This window comes from Pinus tabuliformis, chromosome 8 (assembly GCF_031772625.1).
Source record: "Pinus tabuliformis cultivar Carrire ecotype Pingquan chromosome 8, CPIR1, whole genome shotgun sequence".
Taxonomy (NCBI): domain Eukaryota; kingdom Viridiplantae; phylum Streptophyta; class Pinopsida; order Pinales; family Pinaceae; genus Pinus; species Pinus tabuliformis.
In genome coordinates, this window is record NC_142294.1 from 70,074,339 (window position 1) to 70,087,780 (window position 13,442).

The following is a 13,442-nucleotide window of genomic DNA, read 5'->3' on the forward strand; positions in this document are numbered from 1 at the left end:
GGATAAAGCATACATGGGGTTTTATAAGAAGTGATGCATTCAAGACTAAGAGGGGGGATTTTGACAGTTGTTCATTTTGTCTTTGCCTCCATATGGATCATGAAGGGTAATGTCAAGAGAGATTATGACAAGTCTAGGTTCATGGTGATTCTTCAATAAATATGTGTGAAATTTGATATTCTAACTAAGCCTAAAGGTTATAACTTATGGGGAAGTCTTAAAAATAATGTCTATAATGGTAGGTGAAGGAAATCTAAAAATTGGGAATTCTTTTGTTGGACAAATGAAATTCAATGCTCATCGTGTGTTTCACGACATGTTCTTAGCATCCTATCGAGGATCCATTAACCCTCTTTATGTTTCTGTTTACTAACACCTGTGGGTTTTAGTGTAATGGAAATCATGATTCCAGCAAGTGGTATTATTATGGAATCTTTTCAGTTCGAAAAACACCTAGGTCAAGCTGGGGGGCGAGATTGTTGGACAAATGAAATTTAGTGCCCCCCGTGTGTTTCATGACATGTGCCTAACATCCTCTTGAGTATTCGTTAACTCTAGTGATGTGTTTATTTACTAACAACTGTAGGTTTTGGTGTAACGATAATTGTGATTCCAATAGATCCTACTTCAAAATTTGGCTAGTTTGATGTTTCTTGTTACAACATTGTTGTGGGTGGTTGACCCAATCATGAAAGAGACTTGGCTTGTTACATGGGGGATATGGTTTGGTAGATATTTGGTGTGTATGTTACATAAGGCACTCAAAGGTGTGGCTATAGATTCAATCTCGTGAGAGCATAGGAACCTAGATGACAAATCAGAAAAGCATTAGAGAAGAAGCATAATATGATTAAGAAGATGAGTTTCACCAATTACAGGTTAAGATCCCTTAGTTGCAATTAAGGCACAATCATATGGTCTCAAGCTTGACCTCTACAATGGAGAGGATCATAGAGAACAAAATAATAATGAATATGATCGTCAGCGTGAGTTACAATGAGCAAGGGTCTCCTTCAATTAATAACTTTATAGTGTTTGTGTCTCTTATGTGTAGTGATATTTAGTATATATAAGTCAAGTGTTGTAGGATCATTGATACCTTTTAGATAATCTATACATTTAAATATTTTAGAATAATAATAAATTGGATATTGTTCTTTTTTAATTAATCCACTAAAAGAAAGATTAAAATTAGTTTTCACCTGCCATTAACATTTATTTGCTATTTTTCAATTGATCCACCAACAAAAGGATGAAAATTAGATTCCACTGACGAGTAATATTAATTTGTTATTATTTATATTTTCTTTTTAATTTAGCAAGTTAATAAATATTAAGAAATGAAGGAAAAAACAAAATTGAAAAGTTTGATTTATTTTACATTCAATTTTTTTTAACAAATAAAATTAATTTCTTATTAATTAAATTATTTAAAAAAAAAATTAGTTATATTTATTATATCATATGCTGAAATTGGAATTTGTTTTTAAACAAAATTAAGAGGGTGTTATGTATTTTGACTAACCTCCCATTTATATTTATTGAAATTTTTAAAATTAAATATAAAATTAATAAAATTTATTAATTATAACATTCATAAATATTTATAAATATCTAATTTATTAAAAAATAAATAAAATATTAATTATTATTTTTTAAAATAAAAAATAATAAAATCAAATAATCAATAAATATAATTATAATATAAAGTAAAATGAAATAATGATAATGATAATGATAATGATAATGATTATGATTATGATTATGATGATAAAGATGATGAAATTGCCATAAAAAAAAATATGCTTATAAGACAAAGTGGATAATGATGATTATATAAAGTAAGGGAAAGTGGATGAGGATAATAATGAGAACAATTAAAGTGAATGATGATGGTGGCTAGGGTGATAGTGATAACTACTTTATATTTACTTTTTTCGTTTATAAAAAGGAGTTGTCTTTAGTGCGACTTTTTGGGTTTTCTTGTGTTGGAATCTGGTGGAAAATTTTGAGGTGAAATCTTGATTTGTGTTATTTAAACAAGTTTTTTGATTGTATATATGGATTCAGCACCGTGAAAAACCCTTAGGGCACTTCTATTGTGCAGAGTTACCCATCAAACTTGTGATTTCAATAAATTCCTGCCGGATTGTAGAGAAATTAGACTAGAAAAACCCACCAGAAAAGCTTCCAAAAAGTCGCACTAAAGACAACTCCTTATAAAAATATTAAATAAATAAAATTTATCTTTTTTTAAGTTTATTTAATTACTTTTAATTTTGATTTATTGATTTTTTTAAATGGGATCATTTTTGAAGTCTTTTTTATCAATGGCTTTTGAGGATTTAGTTTTGTGAGATGGGTAGTATGATAGAAACTCATGATTGATAGAAGGAGACACTAACAAATCCAACAATAATAAAGGTGGTATGGTCAAATCTTTGAGTGATTTTCATGAATTAAATATTTTTGGGTCATAGTTTCTTAAACCATGGATTAGTCCCCCAAATTATGAACAAACTAGTAAATAAAAAAACTACTTAAACCAAAATTATTCATTAATTTTATTATAAAAGTAAATGTTGAAATTAAACTAAAATACAAACTAAGTGAGCGTTATGTATTCCTACTCTTTATTCTGTGTACTACGACAAGCACCATCGGCAAATCCAATGTACGTTTGGAGAGGCGTCGACATCTGCAATATCAAGAGTAAAACCAAGATAAGCCAGAATAACGACAAAAAACACAGTTTCTAAGCTAAGCACACTATCTAAACTAACAAACATACTAGCTAGAAAGAAAATCTAACCTAACTAAAAATTCTCCATACCCATCATTTAAGCATAATACCTCTTTAGGTAAAGTCCATTTCTGGGTTTACCCAAAGAGTTCCCATCAAAATCTACCAGCTCATAGGCCCCTTTTGCTAGCTTTCGCTTTACAATGTAGGGTCCATGCCACATAGGAACGAATTTTCCAGCACCTAGATTATCGTTAGCTTGATCATATAATAGCACTAGGTCTCCCTCCGAAAAACTTCGAGGGGTCACATTTCTATCATACTGAGCTTTCATTCGCTTCGCGTGAGTCTCGATTGCCAATGCAGTGTCACGTCGAGTCTCATCTAATTGAGCTAAGTATAATAAACGTTTCTCCTCTTCGGAAGTAGCTGGGAGTAATTCGACAGCCATTTGAAGTGATGGGATTTCGCATTCAATGGGTAACACAGCTTCCAAGCCATAAACTAGCTAGAAAGGAGTGAACTCTGTTGAAGTTTTCACTGAAGTTCGGTATGCCCATAGCGCTGAAAATAACATGTTGTGCCAATTCGACCGATGAATACCAATGATTCGTCGGATCATGATAACTAGAACTTTGTTGATAGACTCAACCAAACCGTTGGCCAATGCTAAAAACCAGAAACCAAGTCACACAACCAAAAACCAGAAAATAAATGACTTTTCTCAGATCAAAGTTGCATACAAAGGAAAAAACTTTCACATCAATGGAGTCCCCAGTGGAGTCGCCATTTTGTCAGGCGGAAAGAGTCGATAGTGCGGATACAACCAACCTCCCTAGGAGCCTAAGACTCTCTAGTGACAAACAAGACAAACAAGAGCGATCCTTCTCTAAACATGCATTTATCATACGAAAAATCAAGTGTTTAGATCCTACCTGTAGTCCAACGCTGTTGTGGCAGTCCAGCCTCGCCGATCCGGATGAGCTCCTCCTTCACTTCGAAAGCTGCATTCACTAACAATCAAACGATTGAATAGCACTTGATAATCTCATAAAATAAAACATATTTAACATATAGACCAAGGAGTACATGAAACAACTCATAAATAACAAGTTATTGAGAAGAATGGACTCATTTGCATTAATAGGAAACAAAAGGAACAATTACAACCTGAGCCTTGGTGTTGTGCAAGTCCCTCCCAGGGTCCATCAAGAGTTCTCCTTTACTTTGAAAAAGCTCACCCACTTCCAAATGAAACAAGAAAGGATGGGAATCTCTCCTCACAAGCTTCTAAATGGGAGTCCTAATTCCAGCAGCATCTACCCTTAGAAATGTTTAGCTTTCAACCTCCTCTCCTTCTGGCCCAATGCCTGTATTTATAGTGCTCTAGAGGAAGTTATTCAGGTCCACCATCAATGGGATAAGTCCCTCTTTGGATGGGATAGCTCCCTTATTGATGGGATAAGTTCCTCTTTGGTAGGGATACATGAACCATCTAGAGGCGCTTCATACACGTCAAGCATACTTCTAGAAGCCTCTAGAAATTACCACAAGTAACTTTTTTGGAGTGAAACTTGCGCCTTTTGACCTTTACAGGGGTACGCACCTGCCCCTTTACATACATAGCGTACAAGTACGCAGTTTTTGTGAACATTAGGTGCGTACACGCAGGTAAGGCCGAGAGAATCTGCGTACCCAGAGATAAACACATTTACTAAGACTTTCTCTCTTTTTGGAGTTTGACATGGAGAGCAGAGGCATAAGACTTTCCCGGGAGGATAGCATGACTGTTGATAGAGCCATACTAACTATAAATAGCCATGGTGACATTTTTTAGTGTAACAAATATTTTTTAAGTGGAAAAAAATATAAAATAAATTATAGAAATATAATGAATATTAAAAAAATATTAAATTATTTGAATATATATTTTTAATAATTGTATTTGTTATTTTTAAAATTTTAGTTTCTTCCTACTATCCTACTATTTATATTTATAGAGGTAAAAAAATTAAATTTATAATAATATTAAATTTATAGATATTTAAAAGTTTTTACTTTATTAATATAATTTGTAAGATATTGATGGATAATTTTTAAGTAGGAAAAAAATAATATAAAATAAATTATAGAAATATAATGAATATTAAAAAACTATTAAATTCTTTCAATATATATTTTTAATAATTATATTTGTTATTTTTTAAATTTTAGTTTTGGCTAACCATTTTATTATTGAAGAATTTTTTTTTTCTAGATTTGTGTTATTGGTATGAAAAGAAGTGGGGAAATGGTATCAATGGTTCTTAGTACAGGAAGGATTAGTGCCACAAGTTGTTAAGAACATTACATGCAATTAAGGGTTTATTTTATTATGAACCATTATAGATCCATTTTAATCATGAATTTAGTAAGTACTCAGATTAAATCATTTGACGCGAAAATCTCTTTTACAATGAAAATCTCAAAAAAAGGTTTGCGCCTAGAGTAATTTAATCCCTCTAGATTCTTTGAAAATCTCCTTGGACACTTGGAAACTTGACCTTGAATTAGAGCATTTTTTAGATGTTAAAACAACATTTTTACATCGAGATGTGGACAAGGAAATACACATGGAATAGCTAGAAAGATTTGTTTAACATCACAAAAGAGGCTTTCTTTGGAGGTGTAAGAAGTCATTATATGGCCTAAAGCACTTAAGAAATGGTCCAAGAAGTTTGATTCCTTCATAGTGAGCTAGAATTATAATAAAAGTAAGTCTGTCCATTGTGTTTACTTTAAGAGTTTGAATGGTATATTCATTATATTGGTGTCAATGTTATATGTTGACAATATGCTTGTTGCAAGAAAAAATATGGTTGAGATTAAATGCTCAAGTGGATATTACTTAATATGGAGGGTCTAGGAGTAACAAAACAAATCTTTGACATAGAAGTATACAGAGATAAGAAAAATGGTAAGCTCATGTTATTGCAATAGGAGTATCTGGATAAAATATTCATAAAATTCAATATGAATAATTTGAAACTTGTGGATATCCCTTTAGCTTCACATTTTAAGATATCTTAAATTTTATGTCCCAATAGTGAATAAGAAAAGGATTGTGTGTCTCGTATAAAATATACTAATACAATATGAATTTTAATGTATCCAATGATATGTACTAGACAAGATATTTCACATGAATTTAGTATCATTGATAGATACATGGAAAATCCATGAAACATGAATTTGAAAGTAGTGAGATGGTTGTATTGGCATATTAGAGGCGATAGTGTTATTTCATCATGTTTGATAATTTTAATTTTCCTCTCGCTTTTCTAACCCATATCTTGCACATGATTTGGACAAGAGGAGATCTTGACTTGGACAAGGGGATATCTAGTTCTGAATACTTCTTTATCATTGTAGGAGAACCTATTACTTGGTTATAAAACTTCAAGATATAACAAAAATATCCACTTATGATAGAGAGTATATTATTGTTTCACATGCATGCAAGAAAGAAATTTGGTTAAAGGGTCTTTTCGATGAGTTTGGAAGAACAAATGGTCAAAGTGATATTCCTTTGACTACTAATCTAGTATATAATAGTAAGACTATCCATATTGAAATTAAATACCATTTTGTAAGACAAGTTGTTCATGGAGGTGGAGTAGAGTTATACTAAAAGTAAGTATGACCATTGTGTTTACTTTAAGAGTTTGAATGGTATATTCATTATCTTGGTGTTGGTGCTATATGTTGATGATATGCTTGTTGCAAGAAAAGACATGGTTGAGATTGCATGCTTAAGTGGATATTACACGATATGAAGGATCTAGGAGCAATAAAACAAATCTTTGGCATAGAAAACATAGAGATAGGAAAAATGGTAAGGTCATGTTATTGTAACAAAAGTATGTGGATAAAATTCTCACAAAATTCAATATAAATAATCTAAAATATGCTTTTAGCTATACATTTTAAAATTTATTCAATTTTATGTGGAAGAAAATGATTATACTAATACAATAGGAATTTTAATGTATCTAATGATATGTACTATATAAGATATTTCACACATGAATTTGGTGTTATTATTAGATACATGGAAAATCTATAAAGAGAGAATCTGAAAGTAGAAAAATGGTTGTTTCGGTATATTAGAGGCACACGTGACTATTTTGTCAAGTTTGATAATTGAATTTTTTCTGTGGTTTTGTTGAATCAGATCTTGCCCAGGAGATCTCGATTTGGACAAGGGGAGATATAGTTCACAATACTTCTTTACTCTTGTAGGAGAATCTATAGTGAGTTATACAACTTCAAGATACAATAGTATTAGCCACTTTTGATGAAAAATATATTATTATTTCACATGCATACAAGAAGGAAATTCGATTAAAGGGTCTTTTCAATGAGTTTGGAAGAACAAAGAAAAATGTGAATGTATTCTATGATAGTCAAAGTCCTATTCATTTAGTTATCAATCTAGTCAAAGTCCTATTCATTTAACTATCAATGTAGTATATCATAGTAAGACTATGGATATTGATATTAAATACGATTTGTAAGACAAGTTGTTGATGCAGGTGGAGTAGCTCTTAATAGAGTCCATACTCCAGAAAAATCTACATGCATATTTATATAATATTTTTTGTCTTTGTGTTTGGATTCTCTCAACTTAGAAAAAGGTGATGAATAGATTTTGGAAGGGTATTAGGTAAATTCCTGTCAAGGTGGACATTATTGAATCAAAGAATTTTTTTAATACTAAATTTACTTCATGTAACTTTTTTGGTAGTATGTATAATGGGTGGAAATTCATGAAAGTATTTGTGCCAACTTAAACATATATGTATGCATCATGAGAGATAGAATGTAATGTTGTAAGCATGATCTAAAAAGATTGTAATCTTATCCTTGCAGTAAAATACCATACCAATACATTACTCAAGGGATGTTTCCTTAATATGCTATCATGAGTTTACCACTTAAGTATTTGTCTTTTCTAAGTGCATGATTTGTGATTATTTCTTTAAAATTAATAATTTATTTAGACTCCTAATCACCACCCAGAAGGGAGGTGGTGTGGTGGTGAGGTGGGGTGGGTAGGGAGGAAGAAGATAGTTTTTATATACTTATCAAATGAAAACACAATATGAAATTATGATTTAACACACCAATCAAAGTTTTATACATCAATAAAAAAATTCACTCCTCTTCTTGGAATATTTGGATGGAGAGGAGTTCATCTACTAGTCAAAATAACAATTAGTCATGACGGAGTTTATTGACTTTTAGCTTCTCTATTAACTATATATCATGGGAAAATAGTCCAACCAATTAAATTAACATCAATGCCTACAACCAATTCAATTAAATGCATACATATATTTATATTATTCAAAATTTTAGTAATCAACTTTTATGTAAACAACAAACCTTAATTTCAATACTTATTTATATCAAAATGATAATTTAAATTACATCAATATAATAATCACCATCTATATTTCCAATATCTAAATGCATCTTAAATAATAACATTTTTTTTCTTAACATTTCATGTAATTACAAATAATACTTTATTTATTATAATACTAATAATACTAGTGTAGTAACAATGCAGTGACAATTGTACATAACTACATCAATACTTCTACTCAGACTTTAATTTTATTTAAATCTTTACACAGATTTTTGCTAAAACCATAATGCTTTTACTGTAATCTTTCTTACATCTCGGTTATCTTACATACATTAGTTTTTATGGGAAGGGATTTCCTCAAAGGTTGAGATCAAAACGAAACTTGCATTTGATTCATTGTCCACAAATACAAGTAAACAAATTCTCTTGAACCCTAAGCTTTAGTTTGTCCACAATTAAAAAACAAATAAATACAATCTTTTAAGGGCAAAGCCTTATTAAACCCAACGATGGGCTTCATCTCTTTACCCATTAGCTAACATCAGAGTACAATCGAGGAGAGCCTTAAGAAAAGAAGACAACACCCATTTATAATCAATACCGAAATATATCATTAAAGTCCTCAAGTTTTTTATTTATTAATCAAAAGTGTCCTATGCGTAACACAAACCCTTAATGAATTGGTTCCCAATCATACAATTTAAGTCGAAGATGAAATATATGTCCATGGGAAATGTTGTATTTTAGTTCTATAACTATGGGAAATTCCAATTCCCAATTCATGCAATTTTAGAGGAAGATCAAATGTATAAGTCAATGGGAAATGTTAGATTTTAGCTCTATAACTATAGGAAATTTTAATACTCAACCATATGATATTTGAACACCACATATATAAAAGAAGAAGACTCAAAAACCGTGAATACCTTCAATATGTTCATTGGAGTCCATTATTGAAAAGCTATAAGAGAAATACATCGATACAAAACCATGAATACATTTAATATGTTTATTGGAGTCCATTATTTAAAAACTATAAGAGAAATACATAGATGCATATATTAATATTAATAGCAGTATAGTAGAATATTAATAGCAGTATAGTAACTGTTGTAGCAAGGGTGACATCAAAGTGGCTGTCCTTTCTGGTTCTGTTCATGGAACTATGTACTCTGCACAGCACCCACACACAAACAGATTAGACGATTCAATGCACACTTTTCTAATCAGCGTACTGAAAATTTGGGTGAGGAGAAGAAAATGGAATAAAGAAACGTACTCCCGCATTTCTTGCCAGCGGAGCGATTGGCAATATTGCAGCGCTTGGGAATGCCAATGGCGACAGCAGGGTTGATCCTAGCCTGCTTCGCTATGGGAGAAAGGAACACTGCACACATACAGGCGGGCATTTTAAGGACTTTCTTGACTTGGGTACAGCAGGCCGGAGGGACGCTTGCCTTAGCATTGTTGGCCGCTCCAATGCAGGGGCTCAGACTGAGAGCCACGGTGTTAATGGGAGTCTTCCCGCATTCACCAGCGCCGTAAGCTGTCTGTAACATGAATGAGCTACACAGTGCCATCAGTAACACCGCCATTGCCTTCAGATTCGCCATAGCCAAAGGGCAATAAATTTCTGTTGCTTCTCTCTCGATAACACTGACGATCACCACAAGTAAAGTTACAAGAAGAGAAACCCGCAGTTGCCTCTTCTTATAGACGAGGGCATTCTTTCTATGATCGAAGAATCTAGATCTAGGTATGAACACGATGAAAATTATGGAACGCCTGAGAGTCTCATGGGCCCGCCGAAGAATCCGTGTTGTCCAATTTCCAACCGGTCCATGTTATATAGTGGAGTTGTTGTCCATCATAATTTGGTGACGGACTTGCCGCCATATCTTTCCAGTCTCTTCTTTTTCAAAAAAAGTCTCTTTCTTTTTCATAATTAGCATGCCACCAAATGCTTAGTGTCGATGCACGAACGACTATTTTGTATTACTTGATTGTCCATATACAGTGAAACCACCAATGTGTATGGATAATATATGCGAGAATGACGCATGAGCTGAGGTATGACACGAGACCATGGCTCGTAAGCAAGTCTTATTACTAATTTTGTTCTTTGGAGTTTTGAATTGATTTACAAGTAATTTTACTCGTGTTTAAATTTCTGGAGGCATCACTTACATATAGTATAGAGGATACAAGCAATAAGAAAACAAGTCTCATTATCAATTTTGGTGTTTGGAATCGATTTATAAGTAGGCCTCTTGAGTTTTGGTGTTTGGAATCCATTTACAAGTAGTTGATTTACAAGTATTTGGTGTTTGGAATTGATTTGGTGTTTCGAATCGATTTACAAGTAAGCCTTTGAGTTTTGGTGTTTGGAATCGATTTACAAGTAGGCCTCTGAAGTTTGGAATCGATTATCGATTTACAAGTAGGCCTCTAGAGTTTTGGTGTTTGGAATCGATTTACAAGAGTTTTGGTATTTGGAATCAATTTACAAGTAGGCCTATGGAGTTTTGGTGCCTCTGAATTGTGGAATACAAGTAGGCCTCTAGAGTTTTGGTGTTTGGAATCGATTTACAAGAGTTTTGGTATTTGGAATGGATTTACAAGTAGGCCTCTGGAGTTTTGGTGTTTGGAAACGATTTACAAACAAGTAGGCCTCTAGAGTTTTGGTGTTTGGAATCCATTTACAAGTAGTCCTACTCATGATTTTCCTTAAAAATTGTTGATTTGTCCTGCAAAGTTTTAGTTAGTTCTGTGAGAAGTTTTAAAACATCTAGTTATTAAGTTGTGAAATTTGCACCCATACCCACAATTTCACTTGAAAATCGTTGGTTTTTTGTTCATATTTTTAATTAAATTTGATAACAAGTTTTTAAAAATAAAATTATAAAATTTAAGATATGACAAAATTATTAGATGATTCATTCGTACTATATTTATAATATTAAAATAATGATTAAAACACTAAAATTTTAAGATTTTATGATCCAAAACTAGCCAAATTCCAACCCACAAAGTACTTGCAACCTCACTTTGATGATCTACATCTCCTGCTCTATCTCAACCAACACATCAACATCATAACATACCAACAACATAATGATGGCCTAAAATGCATACAATAACCTCATGGATAAGAACCTTAACTATGAAAATGCATGCATAACAACATATAGAAACTGACATGCATAACAAATGCATAACTAACATGCACTCATGACGATGGCATCCAACAACAACACCATCAACTTCTGCATGACATCACAATGAAAACCATGACCATTGCCATGCATACACAATAAGCACATAGACCACAAGCACAAGAACCTATATGAAACCGACATGTACATATGAAAACACATTCATCCAAGGAAAATGAAAACCATACATCACCCAAGGAGAATAGAACCATGTTTTGATACCACTGTGTAACACCCTCCTCCCACAATTACCCGAGCTAACCGGTCCACTGGGGTAAGCATGTGACAAAGAGTTACTATGATATGACTCAACCTCCTAGATCACCTTAAGGAAGTGGAATTGACACAAAATAACCTTATTGACCTTCCTCAGGAGCTACATGACCCACAAGAGCTAAACCACCCCTCTAGGTGCCTATGCCCTGAGTCAAATTTCCTTTTCACTGAAAAAATCCTAGTTGCATGCACAAGCCTTCATGCATGCTACTATAGGCCTCTAGCCACCCCAATAAGCCTGCAAGGGAGAGACTGCAATCATTTTCAGCCAATTCTGTGCCACAGACCGCGAGATTTAAGCTACTTTTCAAGTAGGATCTTAACCACTACCCAGAACTATATGAGACTTTCCAAAACAACAATTGACATGAAGGAAAAGATTCTAACACAAAACTTGATCGAGGAATTGACCTAACCAAGCCCAACCATGACAAACATTTCATCAAACACATGGAAAACATATAATATATAGATCATGAAAGCATAAGTAACATAGGGGTCTGAAACTTATCTGAAAATCACCAAGGAGGTCTAATGCCCTATCATCATAGTTGCAATAACATCTATTAGTCCATGCATTAATCAACCATTCATATATTCATCGAACATGTCAAGATCCATTTAAATTTTACATAATATAACCAATAAATAACCAACATATAAACCATGGAAACTCAACCATAATAATCAATACATATGCTCAGAGATCACAATAGAAAATAGTTCATATTTATATATGAAATTTCCAACCAAGTCAGGGACTTCCACATGTCACCTAACCATAGACTTGACTGAGTCAAATATTTCTTTAGCTAATCACTCCCATGCTATATTCAAAGCATGAATGTGGGATCTAATGGAATAAACCAAACAAAACTCAACTAGGGCTTCCAGAGGCCAAACCACGTCAACCCTCAACCAATGATTCCACCTCACAATTAGAAATATATAACCATCACCATATCAGTCTCTACGCAAGCTCTCGAGGGCTCCAAAGCATTTGTTCCAACCAGGGCCTCTAGGACTAGTAACTCAACCCACAACTATCATTGGGTTTCCAAAGCGTTTGTCCAACCAGGGATTCCAGGACTAGTAACTTAACCCACCAAGGGCTTCTAGAGCATTTGTCCAATCAAGGCTTCTATGACTAGTAACGCAACCCACCAAGGGCTTCCAAAGCATTTGTCCAACCAAGGATTTCAGGACTAGTAACTCAACCCAAGCTGTTACACGACTTCCAGAACGTTTGTCCAACCAAGGATTCCAAAAACTAATAACTCAACCCACAACTATAAGGAACATGAGAACCAACCAGAAAAAAGGGAAATAAACCCACAACAACATGGCTATGTAGGAAATAACAAGGCTAGGCAAAACCACCATCAATCCAGGGAATCCTCCATGCCACTAACAAATCATAACCAAGAAACCACATGCATTTCCCATGCATGCCAAAACTAGCACTGAAACTGTACATGCAACTCGATACCTGCAAAGAAATTTCGTTGTAGCCATTGATACTTCTCTTCATTTCCTAATCTTTGCTTCCCTTTTCCTTCTTTCTCCAAATCCCAAGTATGGCATACTCCTCCAAGAGTGTTCTAAGAAAACTCTAAGTGACCAAGAGTATGAGAGAGAGTAGAGGAGAGAGAACTCCAAGCTAAAATTGACAAAAGTCTATGAACTGATCCTCAAAATCCCTTTTATCAATGAGGTCTCTATTTTCTTCAATTTCAATTATTTTCCTTCATTTTCCTCATCACATGCAACCTGTGACCTTTCACCTTCATTTTCT

The 13,442-nt window shown here is 33.3% G+C and overlaps 1 protein-coding gene across 1 annotated transcript; it reads right to left on the reverse strand.

The window, feature by feature from the left end:
• Positions 1-9,079: 9,079 nt before the first annotated feature.
• LOC149234207 (uncharacterized) lies at positions 9,080-9,851 on the reverse strand. Its single transcript, XM_089461126.1, has 2 exons — positions 9,436-9,851; positions 9,080-9,328 (listed from the first exon to the last, which is right to left on the reverse strand). The coding sequence occupies exons 1-2, from the start codon at positions 9,767-9,769 to the stop codon at positions 9,312-9,314; spliced, it is 351 nt and encodes a 116-aa protein (XP_089317252.1). The 5' UTR covers positions 9,770-9,851; the 3' UTR covers positions 9,080-9,311.
• Positions 9,852-13,442: the final 3,591 nt, after the last annotated feature.

Bases quoted from the DNA above. Each gene is read 5' to 3' on its own strand.
- LOC149234207 (XM_089461126.1), bottom strand. From the start codon at position 9,769: ATGGCGAATCTGAAGGCAATGGCGGTGTTACTGATGGCACTGTGTAGC.